The sequence below is a fragment of the Actinia tenebrosa genome, unplaced genomic scaffold (assembly GCF_029948245.1).
Source record: "Actinia tenebrosa isolate PJP-AT-01 unplaced genomic scaffold, QUT_ActTen_1.0 PGA_scaffold5__44_contigs__length_20552954, whole genome shotgun sequence".
In the NCBI taxonomy this organism is placed as follows: Eukaryota; Metazoa; Cnidaria; class Anthozoa; order Actiniaria; family Actiniidae; genus Actinia; species Actinia tenebrosa.
The window spans coordinates 19,018,233-19,034,950 of NW_028292582.1; the positions used below are offsets into that span (position 1 = coordinate 19,018,233).

Consider the following 16,718-nt stretch of genomic DNA (forward strand, 5'->3'; position numbering starts at 1 on the left):
CACTTCCGGTTCATGTCGCCGACTGCTTTTCTGAAGTATGACGTCACTTGCTTTCACCAGTTTTTGTAAAAGATTTGGGCGAGTTTTCCAACCCACAATAAACGTTAATTATTGTTATATTTTGCGGCTTACATTTTAAAGATTTGAAGTCTCACAAACAAAATCCTTTAATTTTGCCATGTTTGTGGTTGTTCGTTTTGGAGGTAAGGCGTATTTTTGCTCTTTTTGACAGCATCTTTAACTAAAACTAAGCTTAACTTCTCCTAATATTTAGTTTATCAAACTGTTTTCGTTGTTCAGTTTCAATCGTTGCTCATGAACAGTTTTTCCTGCTTTGAAAAAACGTTTTGGTTAGAATTTATGAACATTAATCTTTCAATTCGTCACTCTATTTTAGATGACGAACAACGTCTATTTAACACAAACTGTCGGGCAAAAATCTTGTACGAAAACATCAAGGAACGATGTAACTGTCAAAGCGAAGGTACGTAATGTTAGTTAAGCTTAGTACAACTCAACATTTGCTCAATAATACAATAACTATTGATTTTTCTATTCTTTTTTGAGTTTTATTATTTATCATAATGCATTTCAGTACTTTTTGTTATCTTTCCCGTTAGATGTCATCGATTTGGCAGATGAAAATGGTTTCCTAAAAAATCTTCCTGGACGCCCACCAAACGAATATGCTACAACGTTTTTACCAAATCGTAGCACTTTTATACTTCTTCAAATCAGTACGTAGATTTTAATTTAATTTGAGACCTTTTTATTCTGTTATCTTCTTCCAAAAAGTAGTAAATTATTCATTTTTTAAATTGATTTGCATTATTTGAAGCCGAGGACAACACCTCAAAGCAAAAGCAGTCAGTTTATACGCCATTACTAAGGGGAGTGTCGGAGTCCATTCCAGACTTTTTAGGTAAATTATAATTCATTCCGATTTTATCGTATTTGGTTGAATTACATTTTTTGTTTATCAAACATCAGTGTTGATTAAATTAATAATTCTCCTCCCCCCTCCCCTTCTATCATTCTTTTATCCATATTCATTCATGATTTATCTAATCTTTTATCCATCCATAACCTCCTTTCTTCCTTCTTGCATTCATTCTCAAAATAATTTTTAAATTCTTTCTATTTTTCATTCCCTCTGCAATTATTCTCAGCTAAACTCTACAGCAAGAAAGTCAATCCAGAAATCTCTATACCAGGCCCAGTTATTTCCAGATCACAGTCTCCCAAGCCTAGTGCAATTGGAAAAGGAAAACTTGCTTCCAAAACTCAAGTCAGAGCAACACCTCGCTCTAAAGGCCGCTTTCATTGAGATATCACTATTAACGTGTAAAAGAATCTTACATGAAGATACATGTACTATAGACCATTTCGTGTTTTGTTACATGTGTTTGGGACTCTCATAGAGTGTAAACACTTTATCTCGGTGTGAAACAGTAGAATGCATACCAAATATCCCTGAAAAAGTTAACTAACAAAATTATCCAAATTAGTCCAAACTTTTGTAGGTCTACGTTCTACTGAACTTACTAATCTGGCAATTTCTTAAAGCGTTATTCACGGATATATGGTATAAACTATACTATAATATCTAGCACTTATTCACAGACCGAGTACGTCCTGTTTCACAGATAAGTGTTTGCACTTTAACACACTCAATCTTGCATTCTACCATATAGAAAATAAAAAGCTTTATGAAAAGATACCATTAAAAATGTGTTTTTTATTATAAATATCTATGGATGTGAGGTTACTTAACAACTCAATCAACAATAGCTACAAAAAATGGAAAAACTGGAGGAACTAAAAAAGGAGTTTTACTACGAATATATGTTATTTTTTTCAAGTCTAAAAAGGGCTTCTAGGATGACTAAAAATTATGAGAAACAGGTAGAGAGGATAAAAGTTTTTGAACAACGAAGGGCGAGGAAGGGGTGGGTGCAGTTACTTTGTATCAAGACACAATACATGGACATACAATGTATTCATATGGCATTAGAGAAATGTCCATGTTTTGATAAAAAACCTAATGTCAAAAATCTGGGTCTCAATCCAAGAATGTTAGATGGAAGCGGCAAACCTGTAATGGCTACTCAATGGCTAGACAGGATGCTTGGCCACATCTGACTGATCAAGGCATTTGGCTGTATTAGTGCCAATTTTGAGCCAACTTTATTTATTGATGACCAGATTATTATTTTGATTCCTGTAATAATCAATTGTTATTTTGAACTTTTTTGTTTTATTTTGAAAAAAGTGCAGCACACCTCCCCTTCCCCCCAAAGAATGAATAAGATATTTAAATAAATCAATAAGGCCTATCCCTTCGTACCATCCTAGGTACTTGTATAGCTACATCAATGTAGTCCCCTATTTGGAACTTTTTCGATTCCAGTGTTACGCTGTCATCTTGTCCCTTTCTTCCTGCCGTGGTTGATCCTATATCCTTCATTATGAATCCCCCACGTCTTTGATCTGGGAAGACTGTTGAGAAGCTGAACACTGTTCCTTTCTGCCGTCCATCTGGATTTACTTCTTTAACAAGGTTCATCAGCTCTTTTAGGGTAGCATCTTTCCTGGAGATGAGAAAATCTAAATGTAAAATCCAACTCATAGATACGCTAAACAGAATATGTGAAGACAAGAATCATAACTTTTATAGGAATAACAACCCTAACTGAATATCAAGTTGCAAGACACCTCCCCCACATTTACAAGAGGTGAGGAGGGTCTGAGGATGGCATATTGGGTAGTTCTAGGAAATTTCCATACCTTACTCCACAGAGGGGGTTGGAATTTCCAACGGGTGGGGAGGGTCTGAGGAGGGTGTATTGTGTAGTTCCAGAAAATATCCATACCTCCCCCACAGAGGGGATTGGAATTTACAAGGGGTGGGGAGGGTCTGAGGAGGGTAATAATATTGTGTAGTTCCAGGAAATTGCCATACCTTCCCCACAGAGGGGGGTTGGAATTTCTAAGAGGTAGGGAGAATCTGTGGAGGGTATGTTCAAATGCTTTCACTAAGTGACTTGCTTAGGATAGAATCTTGTCTCGTTTGCCACTTTCTTTAAGATAAAGCTTGTATTCATACCATAACCTACCAGGTATATATCTGTAATTCATTGGATGGAAGGCTGTTTCTTGAATATTCATCAAGCCTGACGAACAGAAACAATGTGTAAAGATACATGTATTATATTAGGTAAAACTATTAAAGGAACTGGATTCAAATCAATATTTGACAAATTATGATACTAAAATACCCAAAGCAAAAACAGTACTAAAACAGCTACATATTTAAACTGTAAGTTCATCAAATATGCTTACTGCCATTTTCATACAAACATGCAAACTCGGTAGCTGCACGCTGAAATTTGTTTTTTTTGCTGCCGTCAATCAATCAGTCCGTACCTTTCATATTTTTGACTGGCAGCAGCGAAAGACCAGATTTCAGGGTGCACCTCGCAGCTACCAAGTTGACATGTTTATGAAAATGGCATATCCCTTCATTAATAAATAAGCATACACAAGACAAGAGTTGACCTACCTATGATGACGACCCTTACTGCAAAATACTCTAAGAAGAAGAGGACAAGTCTGCAAATAAGAAACCGCAAATAGATACTAAAATATCAGAGAGATTTTATACAAGCTTATCTGCGACCACTATTCATGGATCATAAAAGGACTCCAACAACTTAGAAACGTCTGAGTTAATCTTTTTGACTCCCATCGATTAAAAATCTACTAAGACCGTTGGAAATATTGTTGGACGAAGCCAATACGTGAGAAAACTTTCCTCCTTTAATTGGAACTCGTTTTCTGAGTTGCACAACATGAAAACTTGTTTTGTATCCGTAGCCACATGGAAGATTTGACAAATATCAAGACGAAGTCTGTGCAAGTTCAGCTTCATTTTTACCTTTTCTCTATCGATGGTCTTCACATTTTTCGGCTCTTCTTTCTCTCTCTCGTTTCTCTTCGCTCTTTCTTTATCCCTAGAGGTAGATCGTGAACGGGAACGAGCGCTGCGATTTCTTCGATCACGATCCGCCATCTTGAATCAAACAACGCTTTACTTACCGATCATGTTACGGACACCAATGTCAGACCGGGTAACCTGGCCTTAAGATAATACTTCCGGGAGCTTTTCAAGAAAACTTCCGGTTAGGAAAATCAGTTCACTATACACATTAATTAAAGAGCTGTTGAAGCCATGTTGATTCCAACTCCAGGGTAGAAATACATTGAATACCTTGAAATCATTACACGTTTGATTATATTACATGTTTGATTACAAAAATTCAATGCAAGCATGACATTATCAAAGTGGACAACTCGTTAATTGTATGGAATATACATTTTATTAAAAAAAAAACAGTGTACATACAAATGGGTTAAATCATGAGCTTTTAGAATTATTCTTGATTAAAGGTTAAGTGACCACATTCCTATAAGCCTTTTCATAGTTTAAGAATCGACTCCACTGCGCATGCGATTTTATCCCGAATTTCTCACCTTCTTTTGTCTAAACCTTCTTTTGTCTAAACCTTCTTTTGTTCTTAATTAAACAAAAGAAGGTGAGAAATTCGGGATAAAATCGCATGCGCAGTGAAGTCGATTCTTAAACTATGAAAAGGCTTATTGCATAATACTAATCATAGAGTAAGTGATTTTCAGTGTTGCTTTTATGTACAGTAAATTATTAATAAAATTTCACAACATAAAATAATGCAAGAAATTTAAGTTTTCTAGAGAGTAAAACAGATTTTTCACTTTTAATTGTTATTACTCTTTGAATGCCACGTACCTTTACTATCGATGTAATATGTGCGAGAAGTATGACTTTTATCCTACATTACCCTACTCTAGTAGGGAGGGGTAATCGAGAAGGGTCACCTATCTGAAACCCCATCGACAGACCATAAAAGTCAGCAATGGAATCTATATATGACATTGTCTGTTCATCTCATTCCTTCATGATACAAATATTAATTTTCTTAATTTTATAGTTTATATAATGCAAGAGGTAGGTGATACTGTATATTACAGTGCAATGTGCCTAACTGTCGCTACCCAACTTATTTTTTAACTAGTTAGCCAATCAGACAGCAAGCATTTGTGCATTTACACATGAACTCACTTAGAGTGACCTGCAGATATTAAAATCATTTTGAAATCTTTGCAACAAAAACTTAAATAAGTGGCTAGGAATTTGCCTAGGTCAAACCTATTTTGGTCCTTTTGCTGGCTAACACTGGACACTTTTGTAAAAAGTCTTCTTATTGATGGAAACACTTGGCAGGAAAGGATTTAACGTCATTAGTAGAAAAATAGGTTGGGTGGCCTCCCTTGGTCAGATGCATCGCACTGTTATTTATTATGCTATTCAGCTTGGGTGTATCTCCCCCCCCCATTTCAGACCATGTCATACCCTTAGACATGATTCTTAGGAATGTTTGCCCGAGTTACATCAATATTAATTTTCTAGTTCTACCAGTAAACAAAGAAACAATGCTCAAGGGAATGACACTTTGTCAGAAATGGGAAACATTTGAAGGTGGATCCAGAACAATTTCAAGGGGAGTGGTTGTCAAATAAACATCCTTTTTAGATGTTACGTTATTCAATATCCTTGTTATTTTCAAACTCTACTACTCCCCCCTCCCCCTAGTTCAACACCCATTCCTCCTAGATCCACCCTTGACATTACAAGCTTAATGGATCTATAGAATTTTGATGCCAAAAAATAAGATGAAGTACTATGACAAGAAAAAAGAATCATGTTGAAACAAGAAATCCTGGCCTTCAGTCAAACTTTGATGTAGATGGCACTGATCAGCTTTGCCTCAGCTTGGCAAGTCTTGATGATAACTCGTCCTTTAAAACAAGAATCAAAGGGGGAAAAAGTCAGCATCTTGATAAAATTTAATTCGAAAGAAAAAGAGCAATAATGTCAAATGTCATTACAATCTGTTCAAATAGCCCCATTTTGATGTTAGATCCTCAAGGATTGCATTAACAGCCACATGCAGGATTGCCATTGAAGGCACCTAAGACCCCTCCCAGTGGATACTGCTTGCAACTTGCTCATTAATGAATTATTTTAAGGGAGGGGTGGGGTGGGTGGGTGGGATAGAAAGGGAAGGGGAGGAATGTAACCTTTCTCCCCTGCACTTTAAAAACTGTTTCGCCATGCCTGACTAGCAGACAATGTATTCTAAGCATGTTTTGAACACCTCACTGCTAACCTGTTCAGCTGAAGCTGTAGATGCTGTTCCAATTCCTTGCTGTTGGCTGGCTGGTAGTTCCATATTCAGCTCAAGTCTGTATATGAAATATAACACTGTATATAACACATATAATAATATAAAGCTTATGAAAATAAAGCATTCACAAAAGGCCAGACACACATAATGTCAATAACGAACAAAGGTCCTGGCTATGGAAAAAGACCTATAGTAAATTTATGTTTACAGTGCGACATCCCTAAACATGGCCACCCAACTTAAATGCCATTGAATCCTTTCTCACTCCAAGTGATTCCATCAATAAAAATACTTTTTATGAAAGTATTCAGTGTTAGCCAGCAAAGAGAACAAAATAGGTATCACCTAGGCAAATTCCTAACCATTTATTTAAGTTTTTGTTGCAAAGAGTATGAAATATTTTTAAGGGTATGGTAAAATGTGGTACATCGCACTGTAAATATGGTAAAATATGGTACATCGCACTGTAATTATGGTCAAATTTGGTTTCATAATCTTACTCACCCAGCTTCATCTGCAACTTGCATCATTAGACTATCAACTTGACCCTATAGAGAAAAAACACACTGTCTGCATCAGTATACTGTCTTATCTTTTCAATAAAACCAATTGAAGGTTTGGATGCCTGTTTATTTTGTAACATTGTATTCAGCATGCAATATTAATACATGTTTATTAGGAATATAAAGTTAACCCTTTCACTACTAGAGACTAGAAGGGTACAACACAGGCTCTTCCTGGAACATAATTAGGGTGTTTTTTTATTTCTCAATATCAAAATGAAAAACATACATGCTCAGTAAATATTGCTTAATGATCCAAAAAAACGATACGCTGTAGCTCTAGCCCATGTGTTTCAACACAAAGAAATGTCCTAGGGTACGCGTAATTGAAAAGCAAAAACATCTTTCTGCTGGCCGCTTTTGGCTGCTCTAGTAATGAAAGTGTTAATGTGCACACATGCCTCTGTATTGTGATGTAAACATGCTGGTAGTTGCAGAGCAAGAGTGAAGCAACCTTAGAAGCACAAGGTGTAGCCAAGTGTTTTTCTTGCTTTTTGAGTGCCTTACTGCTTTATCACAGTACAGATACATAAGCAGCTGTTTTATATTGCTTTTATCAAATATTTTGAACGATTTTCTGCGAGCATGTCTCTGTTCTCTGATATAAACATGGTATCACGGCACATGTTATATTTCAAATTTATATTTTATAAAAGGTGATGTCACCTGTGGACTTGTAAGGGTGGTAGTGCTACTCATCGCATTATCCATCGCTGCAGACTGTACATCAAGATCCTCAAACTGCTTCTCGAATTTTTCCATGAGTGCTGAAACCTAAACATATCAATGATAAATATCAAGGAATTTTGAGCCAAAATATGAATTAAAATCGACTCTGAGAAAGATAATAAATTCCATATATGAAATGTGAGCAAAGTTTGTTAATTTTATGGTTCTTCCCTGGGTCTTATTTTCCACCCTCTACAAAACATGCGCTAAATCCCAATGTTATTTAGAACCTCACACTTTTTAATTCCATTGTTTGCATTATACATGTAGGCAGGAACACCAGACATCAAAACTTGTATATTTGTCATCTAAAATTTCTAATGTTTATCAATCTCAAACGAGACTGACTTTTACATTAAAGCTTTTTACTTTACACATGAGAGCCTGTCTCTTTTTTCAGGCTGAAGTGGTTCTTGTATCATATTAGATGCTTTGTTGGCTAAATTCCAGCATCCTGGTTCTTAATCCACTCGTTCTTTTAAGCAGGTTTTACACTGTATTTTGGGAATGGCAACCTCATGTCACTTTAAGGGTATGGACTGGCCATCATTACTTTATTGTCTGGGGCATCACATGTTTTTAGACAACTGGAGGAGGATGAGCAACAGGAGACATTGAAAGGTATGTGTATCAAAGGGGGATGTCACAAAGATGAGAGTTAAGCAACCATGCATCATTGAGGGGCCATAAAAATGATAGTGTCTTTTCAGGGGAGATCAGTCAATCTTTTTGATGTCAGAACAAAACTACTTTAACCCTCCAAAGAGATAAAAAATGACCAGCCTGTAAACACAAATCCATCTTTAACTCAGTCTATAACTTACTTTTTCAAGGTTCATAGATCTAAGAGCTGCATCCATGGACTTGACGACACCAGCCATGGACCCAGTGACCTGTTTCATCGTGACTGCACCCTGGACCCGCTGTGCAGTAGCATCAATACGTGAACTCATTCTCATGAAATTTAAACTCTGAAAGATGTTAGGAAATTAAAAAGTGGTTAAGGTAGGCATATTGTTGGTAAAAATTATCATTTAGTAGATAAATATTCCAGCTAAAATTTGAAAGAATTTTGCATTTTTTTCCTGCAAGTAGAGCAAGTCAACTTTCCAAATAACATACATGTATAATTTGTGAAATAGAATTTTCTGTCACAACCAAGTAGGTTTTAGATGAATCTCCTGTCAATCAAGGCGTTTCCAGGACATATAGGCACAAGTCATTTGAAAATTTTAAGTAGCCAAAATGAATGAATCTTGACTCGTTTGGGATAATGGTAAACTGTTGTGATTATAGCAAGGTACACATTTCAGTACACTCTTAAATCTAGCTGTTGTTAGAACTTATTACATAAATAAAGATATAAAAGGTCTTGTACCTGATTCTTTTGTCTGATTGCATTTTCAGCATGGATTCTGGCCCCTTCCAAATTTCCTTTTTGTATAGCCTAAAGTGACATATATTGTTATAAGCATCATACAGGCTTGTTGTCGAGTGCAATATACTGTACTCCAGGGTACAAGTAAGGGGAGAACACAACCTTTGGTGGAGTCAGGAAATTTTTTGTAGAGCAGGGCTATAAAAAAGGCCAGTCATCAGACAATGTCTGGCCAGAATTGGATCTTGTCCAGTCAAATCCAGTCACTTTTACCAGTAAACATCAAGCCAGAATACAAGGGGTGACCTAGCTAATTTGGTTGGTCATCATGACCTGTGACTGAATAGCCATTATCTTTAGCCCTGTAGTGGGGTGACTTATAAATCTCTTTCTATGAAATGTTATTTGAGTCCATATTTTAGGTCCTATTACTCAATTTCCTATATCTATCCTCTGTCCCAATGATTCTCAAAACCAGTTATAGTTGACCTGGCTCTCTAAGTAATGTAGACTACAACGGTAGGCATTTGGATGATACCACCTATCCATCCCTGTATTATAAATGGCATAAACATGAACAAGTCGGTAACAATGTGACACGGTTCAAGAAGCAAAAACAAGTGATATAAAGAATTAATAATTTGCAGGGAAGGAATTTAATTAAAAATTGACAAAATTAGATTTTCACCTTTTTTAGTTTGAGTTTCTCTGTTTTCTCTTCCTTTTCACATTTCTTTGCATTTCGTTCCATATTCTTTGCAGCAAACTGAAATTAAATTGAAGAAATTTAGTCTGTTATTTTATTTTTTTATTTATCTAAGTCAATATTTATACAGGCACATCTAGTTCAGTAAGGCTAGTTTAAATAGAGAGCTGATATATAACACGACAGCAATTTACAGTAACATAAATATAATAGACATAACATGGACTTGACATATAGATTCAAGAACAATAAATTCATTCCCTTCTTTAAACCATATTTTCTAAGGCTGCATTTATATAAAAGCCCATCCCTCCCATCCTCCCCCTATTCTAATTCATACTCCCTCCCCACTCCCCCCATGATAACGTATTTGATCTCTATTATTAAATATTTCTAAAATTCTAAAAAACCTAATAGAATCTACTGAATCCAAGGTGGATGGAGAGTCAACAAGTTTTACTGACCCATTTAATAAGGCTACTGATAGATTGAGTCAGAATTTAGGAGTTGATTTTTGAGGAGAAATACAAAACTGGCCTGGGGGGGGGGGGGGGAGGTACTCCCCTATATTTGCTATACAAGTAGGTGCTGCCAGACAGGGTATGGTTTTCAGCGATTCTACTTTGCAACAGGGTATACATGTATAAAATTGCGCTCGCTCTGGGACAGGGTATCCATTTTCGCGATACCGGAATAGGGTATGATTTTCCTTTTAAAGGTATATAAAATCCCTTTAAACTGTTACCAGGAAAATTGTACTCTACAAATGCACTGTGTACCAGCACTGAATATTGCATGTTGCAAAGACAACTGGCCATGCACAACCTTTAAGTTGACCTACTCTTTGTGCATTTCTGACAACTGATCATAATTTACTGTTGTTTAGATTATAAATTCTATATTTTTCAAAAATCTTACCTTCAGATTAAATAAATGTTCTCCAAGTGGAATTCAGTAGTTAAGGAAAACAACAAGGAAATAACAAGTACAGCAGAAGTGGAGTCAACAAAAAAGGAGAAACTCGACCAATACAAAAATTGTAAGTCTTAGCTTGAGACAAAAAAAAGAAATAAACATAGCCTACAACAAGTAAATACATTGTCTTTAAGTCTTAGATTCTCTAGAAGACTGAAAAAATATTTTTTCCTTGATTCATAAAGGTTAAACCATAAGAAACCATAAGTCTACCTTCGAAAATTATTTACTAGCTTCACATTTCAAAACATGTAAACACTAAAAATTAGTACAAAATTATAAGCTACAAAAAGGATACTTTCCATTTGGCCTGACATTTTCGTATCCTAGATGTATTCAAAAATCTCTTGATAAAGTCTAGAAAGCGTAGATAGCAGCTGATTTTACGTAATCTTAGCAAAACGATGAAGTAATTCCAGCGATCACCTCTGTTTTTATCAGCAAAGTCAGTTCCAAAACTGGATCCATCACGTCATTGCGCCGTGCTGATACAGTACAGCGGTATCTTCCACCCACATACCACAGCACAGGAAGCCCACTCAATGGTTACTACCTAACAATTAAGTTTATCTATTTGTCTCTTTGTTCATATTTTATATCTATTACTCTAATATGTACAGGTAAAGCTGTACCCCTGCACCACATTAAAACGTAATATTCATAAATGTCTAAGCCGATAATGAGGAAAGTTTTTAATGAAAAGCCTTGAAAGTTATATAAAATGTCCTTTCAAGCTATTTCTTATCGCAATAGCTAATTTGAAGAACGACTTTTAAGCTATTTCTGCTACTTTTGTGTTTTTCATGAAAGATCCAGATAAAACGTTGGATCAAACAGATAAAGAGCTTGGGCTTCCTGTGTCAACAATGCAGTGCGGGCACGCTACTCGTCCCAGTCTTTCACTTGCTGCGCAGTTAAAAACTTCAGAATGTCGCGCGGAATTTTTCACTCAAATTAAAACTAAATTTTAATGTATTTTATTTTACTCGATTATGAAGATTTTAAGATTTCTTCAAAGGAGAGGACATTTCTTGGTTCGTGGAAGAGAAGTTTCTTCGATATTCAAGTGTGCCAGCCATAATGAGGTATTAAAATTCGCAGCTAAATGTATCTGCATTTCCGCGTGCTTCGCTTTCTTTTCCATTTGTTTTTAGTACATAAGCAAAACTGTTAAATATTCTGTTCTATATGCAGTTAGTTATCTATTCTAGCTACGTGCTATATATGCAGTTGTGTATATTACAGTTATATTTAGGACTCCAACCTCCAAGCCAAAAAAGATCCACACCTCCACCCATGGGAGGTAAATGCTAGGCAGGGACCGCGGAAACGGGGGGGGGGGGGGGGGGTCAGTTTACCTTTTCCCATACTATAGTCTCTAAAATTTTCCAATCTAACACCCCCCTCTGACACCCCCCTCCCAATTTCTAGGGTGGTCCGCAATCCTTACTTTTTTCTGAAACTTACGATATGCCCTCCTCAGACCCTCTCCACTGTTTGGAAATTCCAATTCCTCCTCTGTGGGGAAGGTATGGATATATTTAAAACTACACAATATACTCTCCTCAGACTCTCCCAACCCCTTGGAAAATCCAATCCCCCTCTGTGGGGGAGGTTTGGATATTTTATGTAACCACACAATATACCCTTCTCAGACCCAATTATTCTCATTTCCAGGTTGACAACAATGACAACAATAAAAATAGCAAAGAGATCAGACGAATTGTTTCTGGAATTCAACCAACTGGTACAATGCATCTTGGGAATTACCTGGGTGCAATCAAAAACTGGGTGGAGTTACAAAACACATGTGAAGCAGAGATCCTGTACAGCATAGTGGACCTTCATTCCATTACCACACCTCAGGATCCTCAAGAATTGAAGCAGAGTGTTAAGAACATGGCTATAAGTCTCTTAGCTTGTGGTGTGGATCCTGATCGAAGTATTATTTTTAAGCAGTCTGAGGTATTATCAAGACCTTCTGGGTTGGGCGTAATGTTTTCCCATTTTAGGCAACATATCATTGGCTTGAGTATAATTTCTTTTTTTACAGTTGCACATGAGAAGACATAAATTGAATCATATAAATACAGCTCAAACAAATTATTCCAAGGAATTACACATGACCCCTTTGTAATAATATCTGCAAATGGTTAGACCTACAAGTCTTCTGGATAAGGGCTTTAAACTGTAGGCCCTGTCTCCCAACCCTTCCTAAGCTGCAGTAAAATGGGGGACATAAAAGGACCTGTTGAATTATTTGTGTAAGAGTAGGGGATTATCTCCTGGTTCAACAGCCTATCCCAATTTGGAGGCATAACACTTATGTACTAACAAATCACTCATGATTGTAAGCTGCACGGCTGCTAATAGCACCTTAACATGCAGCCGTAACGTCCTCCACTGGTTTCAAAAGTGACTGAAGTTTTCTATTTTTTATATACTTTCTTACCTCAAAAATATATATCTGATTACATGCCACAAAGCTAGCATTTACTTGTAATACTTGTCCTCGTGCATACACTACTTATAATACATGTATGTAGTTTTTCTTATTCCAAAAAAAATCTAGTTACATTTACAAATTAAGAAGATTACATTTCATTGATTTTCAAGATTATTTTTTATGCCAACTTGCAGTTGAGAGATTTGTTCTTGCAAATTTTGTAGGTATCCCAACATGCCGAGTTGGCATGGATACTCAGTTGTATAACACCACTTGGGATTCTTAACAGAATGCATCAATGGAAGGTAAATATACCAAGACCTTGTATAAGTAAATGCTTCTTGAGAATCATGGGTAGTGTCATTGTGGCAGAGTTCCCACTTGAGTCCAGTCTCCCAAGTCCATGTGCATCCAAAGAATACAGTATACCACGTCCTTGTTAGCTTTGTTGCTTGTGCGGCACTGACCTGTTGTACAGGAACTCATGGGTTTAAACCCCAGTTGGACGGAAACTCCAGATCTTAAAATATTTGAGAAGAAGGTGCTACCTATGCTCTAAGAATGTACTGCAATTGGTTAGACCTTCACTATGACTTGGATCACATCATGGCGATCACATCAGAGACTGATCATGGAATGAATGCCATACTAGTCCATATGTGAATGACTATCAAGACCTATTCTTGAAAACCGAAGATATTTTTATATGGGTTCTTGCAACTTCTGAAACTACTTAAAAAATAGAAATAGTGCCTTATTGGAATTTTGAAGGGTACTTGCAAAGTCACGTCCACTGCAACATTTATGTTTCTGCACTAACACAAGAATAAGCCAAGACAAGAATTATGTGGAGGATATTGATTATGGTCCATGATAATGAAACCAGATATATATTCATTTTCCACAACTCTTTTTCTAGAGCAAAACAGAAGGAAGTAAAGAACAGCAATGTCTTGGTCTTTATGCATACCCTGTCCTCATGGGTGCTGATATTCTTTTATACAGGTATGATACAGATATAGCTTTGCCATTCAATGGTAGATCTAGAATTTTGGGTAAGGAGGTTGGTGAAAAAATTAGATGAAAATCCAAAAAAAAAGATGTTTGAGATGTAATCATAATCATGTGTCTTCTCATGCCCAACTGTTGAACAAAGAAATGATACTCTAGGGAATGACACATGGTCTGAAATGGGGAAAGATTACACCCAAGCTGAAAAGGTCTATTTTATTTACGATGAAAGATAAAAATGTGCCCTTCAAAATTGGAATCAGAAACAAGTTAAAGGAATTTGTATCCTTAAAGGCCCAGTTAAAGATATTAGTGACCTTAAGATTTTCAAAATCTACAATGGCAACATCAACCGGAAGTGTAAATAAATTCACTTTATAATTTCATGCCTTTAAAACCTGTCTTCACTGTTAATGAGTTTACTTTACTGACAATGTTTTGAATGAAATCTCCAATGAATAGAACCCCAGAGAAATTATTTACACTTTTGGTGGACATCACTGTTGTAGATTTTAATAATCTTAAGGTAGCTATTATCTATGATCAAATGACTGCATCATGTAAATGTGCTATTCCACTTTGTTTTATTGTTTTTCAGAGCTTCTCATGTTCCTGTGGGTGACGATCAGTTACAACATCTAGAATTAGCCAGAGAACTTGCTCGTATTTTTAACAATTCGTATGGTAGATTCTTTTCATCACCACAACCTATTCTAGGTAAGCACTATTAAAACTCATTGTTAAGATAAGTTTGGGGGTTCGGTACTGGGATCCTGGTTGATGGTGCCAGACCACGCCCAACCATCAAGGGAACCATGGCAACTGGGCCACAGCTTGTTACCTGATACTCGTCACAGTCTGATAAACAGTGGAGGGAGGGGTGGTGGGGTCAATATTTTGATTAAAAACAAAACTTGCCACATTGCAAACTCTGCCAGTATGCCCTGCCATATAAAAGGGGGCCCTTGCATAGGCCTATTTGTTTATTAGTTTCTGTTCATATTTGTTGTTGTATTGACCAATCAACAAACAACTATATTGGTTTTGGCCAGGCATTTTCATTTACTGGCAGAGGGCAAGAACATCATAGGCTCATTACCTTAAAGGCTTGTAGACATTTATATTACACAAAAATTATTTCCCTTTTTCCATTCTTTGACCTTTATCTCTTTTCTTTCTTCTTTTTTTTTCAAGGTAAAATGACACGAGTAATGAGCCTTCGGGATGCCACGAAAAAGATGAGTAAATCAGACCCCAACCACTTCTCACGGATTGAACTCTCTGACACCCCAGATACCATCAAATCAAAAATCCAGAAATCCATCACCGATTCTGACAACCACATCAGCTATGACCCAGAGGGTAGGCCTGGGGTGAGTAACTTGATTGACATCTACTGTGCCTTGAGCGAGGAATCCATGGAGACTATCTGCTCCAGGTATCAAAACATTGAACGGTTTAAATCAGTTTTCAAAAAAGACCTTACAGATTTAATAGTACAAAAATTAAGTCCAGTGAGGCAGGAAATTGAAAAGCTGACACAACAAGATTGGTATGTAGAAGAGATACTCGAGAAGGGGGCTGCAAAAGCTTGCGAGTTGGCCGACGTTACGATGAGTGATGTCAAAACACTTATAGGATTTAAATAGCTTTCATCGATAATATTAGGAATTCTAGTAATTTCCAAAGAAGCACATGACCCCATATATTATACCCCATATACCCCCATATATTTACGATGAATGATGTTAAAACACTTATAGGATTTAAATAGCTTTCGTCGATAATATTAGGAATTCTAGTAATTTCCAAAGAAGCACATGACCCCATATATTGACTCATAGAAACTGCACTTTAGGGGTTTTTTTTACATGAGAATCTATTTCTGTGTCCTTAAGGTACCCAGGGAGCTCCTCCAAAATCTGCTAAAAATAACAGTAATAATTATAATAATTATTTAAAAAAATATTTTATGCTTTTAATTCATTAAAATCAATTGGAAGTGGCTGAAAAACATTTTTCAACATCTTTTGACCTGACTCTTAACCCATAATCCAGTCATAGTATCATAATCTTAAGAAAAGACTCCAGACCTGGCAAACTTTCTCATGTTTGACCTTTGTGGATCAAAATTGGGGAATCAAGGATCAAGGATAGCGTGCCAGTCATGTCAAGACGTTTTGGAAATCGCCAATCTCCTAGTAACCCCATTTCGTTCCGAGGAATTTTCTAAACTAGGCCCGAGTCAATATAACATCTATTTATCTTCCTTTTATTAATGTACTGGAATAATAAACTTTTTTTTTCGTGGGTGATTTGACTCAATTTTCCGACTACAGCCGGGACTACAGCTGTTTTTGTAACACCTCATGTACGTGCTTGCTATAACTTATTGCTGTAGTTGCATTATATTTCGTTAACACTTAATTCATGTAAATTATTTAGTGATTTAATAGATTTCAAACAAGCCAGAGTTTAGTTTTTATTATATAATTTTTAAACTTGAAATAGCCGTTATTTGCCCGGAGCCCGGTTGTACGAAGGGTAGATAGCGCTATCCGGCGGATAAATCGTTATCCAGTGGATAAGTCGATGCTGTTATCCAATAAGATTTATTCGTCGCATA

At 36.4% G+C, this 16,718-nt stretch overlaps 4 protein-coding genes across 4 annotated transcripts; 2 read left to right on the plus strand and 2 right to left on the minus strand.

Moving 5' to 3' along the window:
• Positions 1-178: 178 nt before the first annotated feature.
• Positions 179-1,327, plus strand: LOC116308061 (uncharacterized protein CXorf65 homolog). The gene is made up of 5 exons (XM_031718416.2): positions 179-203; positions 398-484; positions 621-737; positions 839-922; positions 1,170-1,327. Exons 1-5 carry the CDS (start codon positions 179-181, stop codon positions 1,325-1,327), a joined length of 471 nt encoding a protein of 156 aa, XP_031574276.1.
• Positions 1,285-4,086, minus strand: LOC116308067 (histone deacetylase complex subunit SAP18). The gene is made up of 4 exons (XM_031718424.2): positions 3,938-4,086; positions 3,563-3,612; positions 3,117-3,173; positions 1,285-2,591 (listed from the first exon to the last, which is right to left on the minus strand). The coding sequence occupies exons 1-4, from the start codon at positions 4,070-4,072 to the stop codon at positions 2,324-2,326; spliced, it is 510 nt and encodes a 169-aa protein (XP_031574284.2). The 5' UTR covers positions 4,073-4,086; the 3' UTR covers positions 1,285-2,323.
• Positions 4,087-4,360: 274 nt separating this feature from the next.
• LOC116308066 (charged multivesicular body protein 1b) lies at positions 4,361-11,104 on the minus strand. The gene is made up of 9 exons (XM_089038253.1): positions 10,934-11,104; positions 10,579-10,598; positions 9,643-9,720; positions 8,955-9,023; positions 8,401-8,547; positions 7,514-7,621; positions 6,789-6,832; positions 6,267-6,342; positions 4,361-5,895 (listed from the first exon to the last, which is right to left on the minus strand). Exons 1-9 carry the CDS (start codon positions 10,950-10,952, stop codon positions 5,854-5,856), a joined length of 603 nt encoding a protein of 200 aa, XP_088894379.1. The 5' UTR covers positions 10,953-11,104; the 3' UTR covers positions 4,361-5,853.
• A 454-nt stretch (positions 11,105-11,558) lies between these two features.
• Positions 11,559-16,559, plus strand: LOC116308065 (tryptophan--tRNA ligase, mitochondrial). Its single transcript, XM_031718421.2, has 6 exons — positions 11,559-11,720; positions 12,313-12,600; positions 13,306-13,386; positions 14,001-14,086; positions 14,691-14,809; positions 15,287-16,559. Exons 1-6 carry the CDS (start codon positions 11,628-11,630, stop codon positions 15,739-15,741), a joined length of 1,122 nt encoding a protein of 373 aa, XP_031574281.2. The 5' UTR covers positions 11,559-11,627; the 3' UTR covers positions 15,742-16,559.
• Positions 16,560-16,718: the final 159 nt, after the last annotated feature.

What these genes read in the sequence shown, in the direction of transcription:
- LOC116308061 (XM_031718416.2), top strand. Translation starts at nt 179, where the DNA reads ATGTTTGTGGTTGTTCGTTTTGGAG. An exon ending in TGTGGTTGTTCGTTTTGGAG is followed by an intron (nt 204 to 397) that starts GTAAGGCGTATT and finishes ACTCTATTTTAG; the next exon opens with ATGACGAACAACGTCTATTT. An exon ending in TTTTATACTTCTTCAAATCA is followed by an intron (nt 738 to 838) that starts GTACGTAGATTT and finishes CATTATTTGAAG; the next exon opens with CCGAGGACAACACCTCAAAG.
- LOC116308065 (XM_031718421.2), top strand. Translation starts at nt 11,628, where the DNA reads ATGAAGATTTTAAGATTTCTTCAAAGGAGAGGACATTTCTTGGTTCGT. An exon ending in TTATTTTTAAGCAGTCTGAG is followed by an intron (nt 12,601 to 13,305) that starts GTATTATCAAGA and finishes CAAATTTTGTAG; the next exon opens with GTATCCCAACATGCCGAGTT. An exon ending in ACAGAATGCATCAATGGAAG is followed by an intron (nt 13,387 to 14,000) that starts GTAAATATACCA and finishes CTCTTTTTCTAG; the next exon opens with AGCAAAACAGAAGGAAGTAA.
- LOC116308066 (XM_089038253.1), bottom strand. An exon ending in AGAAACTCAAACTAAAAAAG is followed by an intron (nt 9,024 to 9,642) that starts GTGAAAATCTAA and finishes ATGTCACTTTAG; the next exon opens with GCTATACAAAAAGGAAATTT. An exon ending in CTACAGCTTCAGCTGAACAG is followed by an intron (nt 5,896 to 6,266) that starts GTTAGCAGTGAG and finishes CTTGTTTTAAAG; the next exon opens with GACGAGTTATCATCAAGACT.
- LOC116308067 (XM_031718424.2), bottom strand. Translation starts at nt 4,072, where the DNA reads ATGGCGGATCGTGATCGAAGAAATCGCAGCGCTCGTTCCCGTTCACGA. An exon ending in AGACCATCGATAGAGAAAAG is followed by an intron (nt 3,613 to 3,937) that starts GTAAAAATGAAG and finishes TCTTATTTGCAG; the next exon opens with ACTTGTCCTCTTCTTCTTAG. An exon ending in AGTAAGGGTCGTCATCATAG is followed by an intron (nt 3,174 to 3,562) that starts GTAGGTCAACTC and finishes TCTGTTCGTCAG; the next exon opens with GCTTGATGAATATTCAAGAA.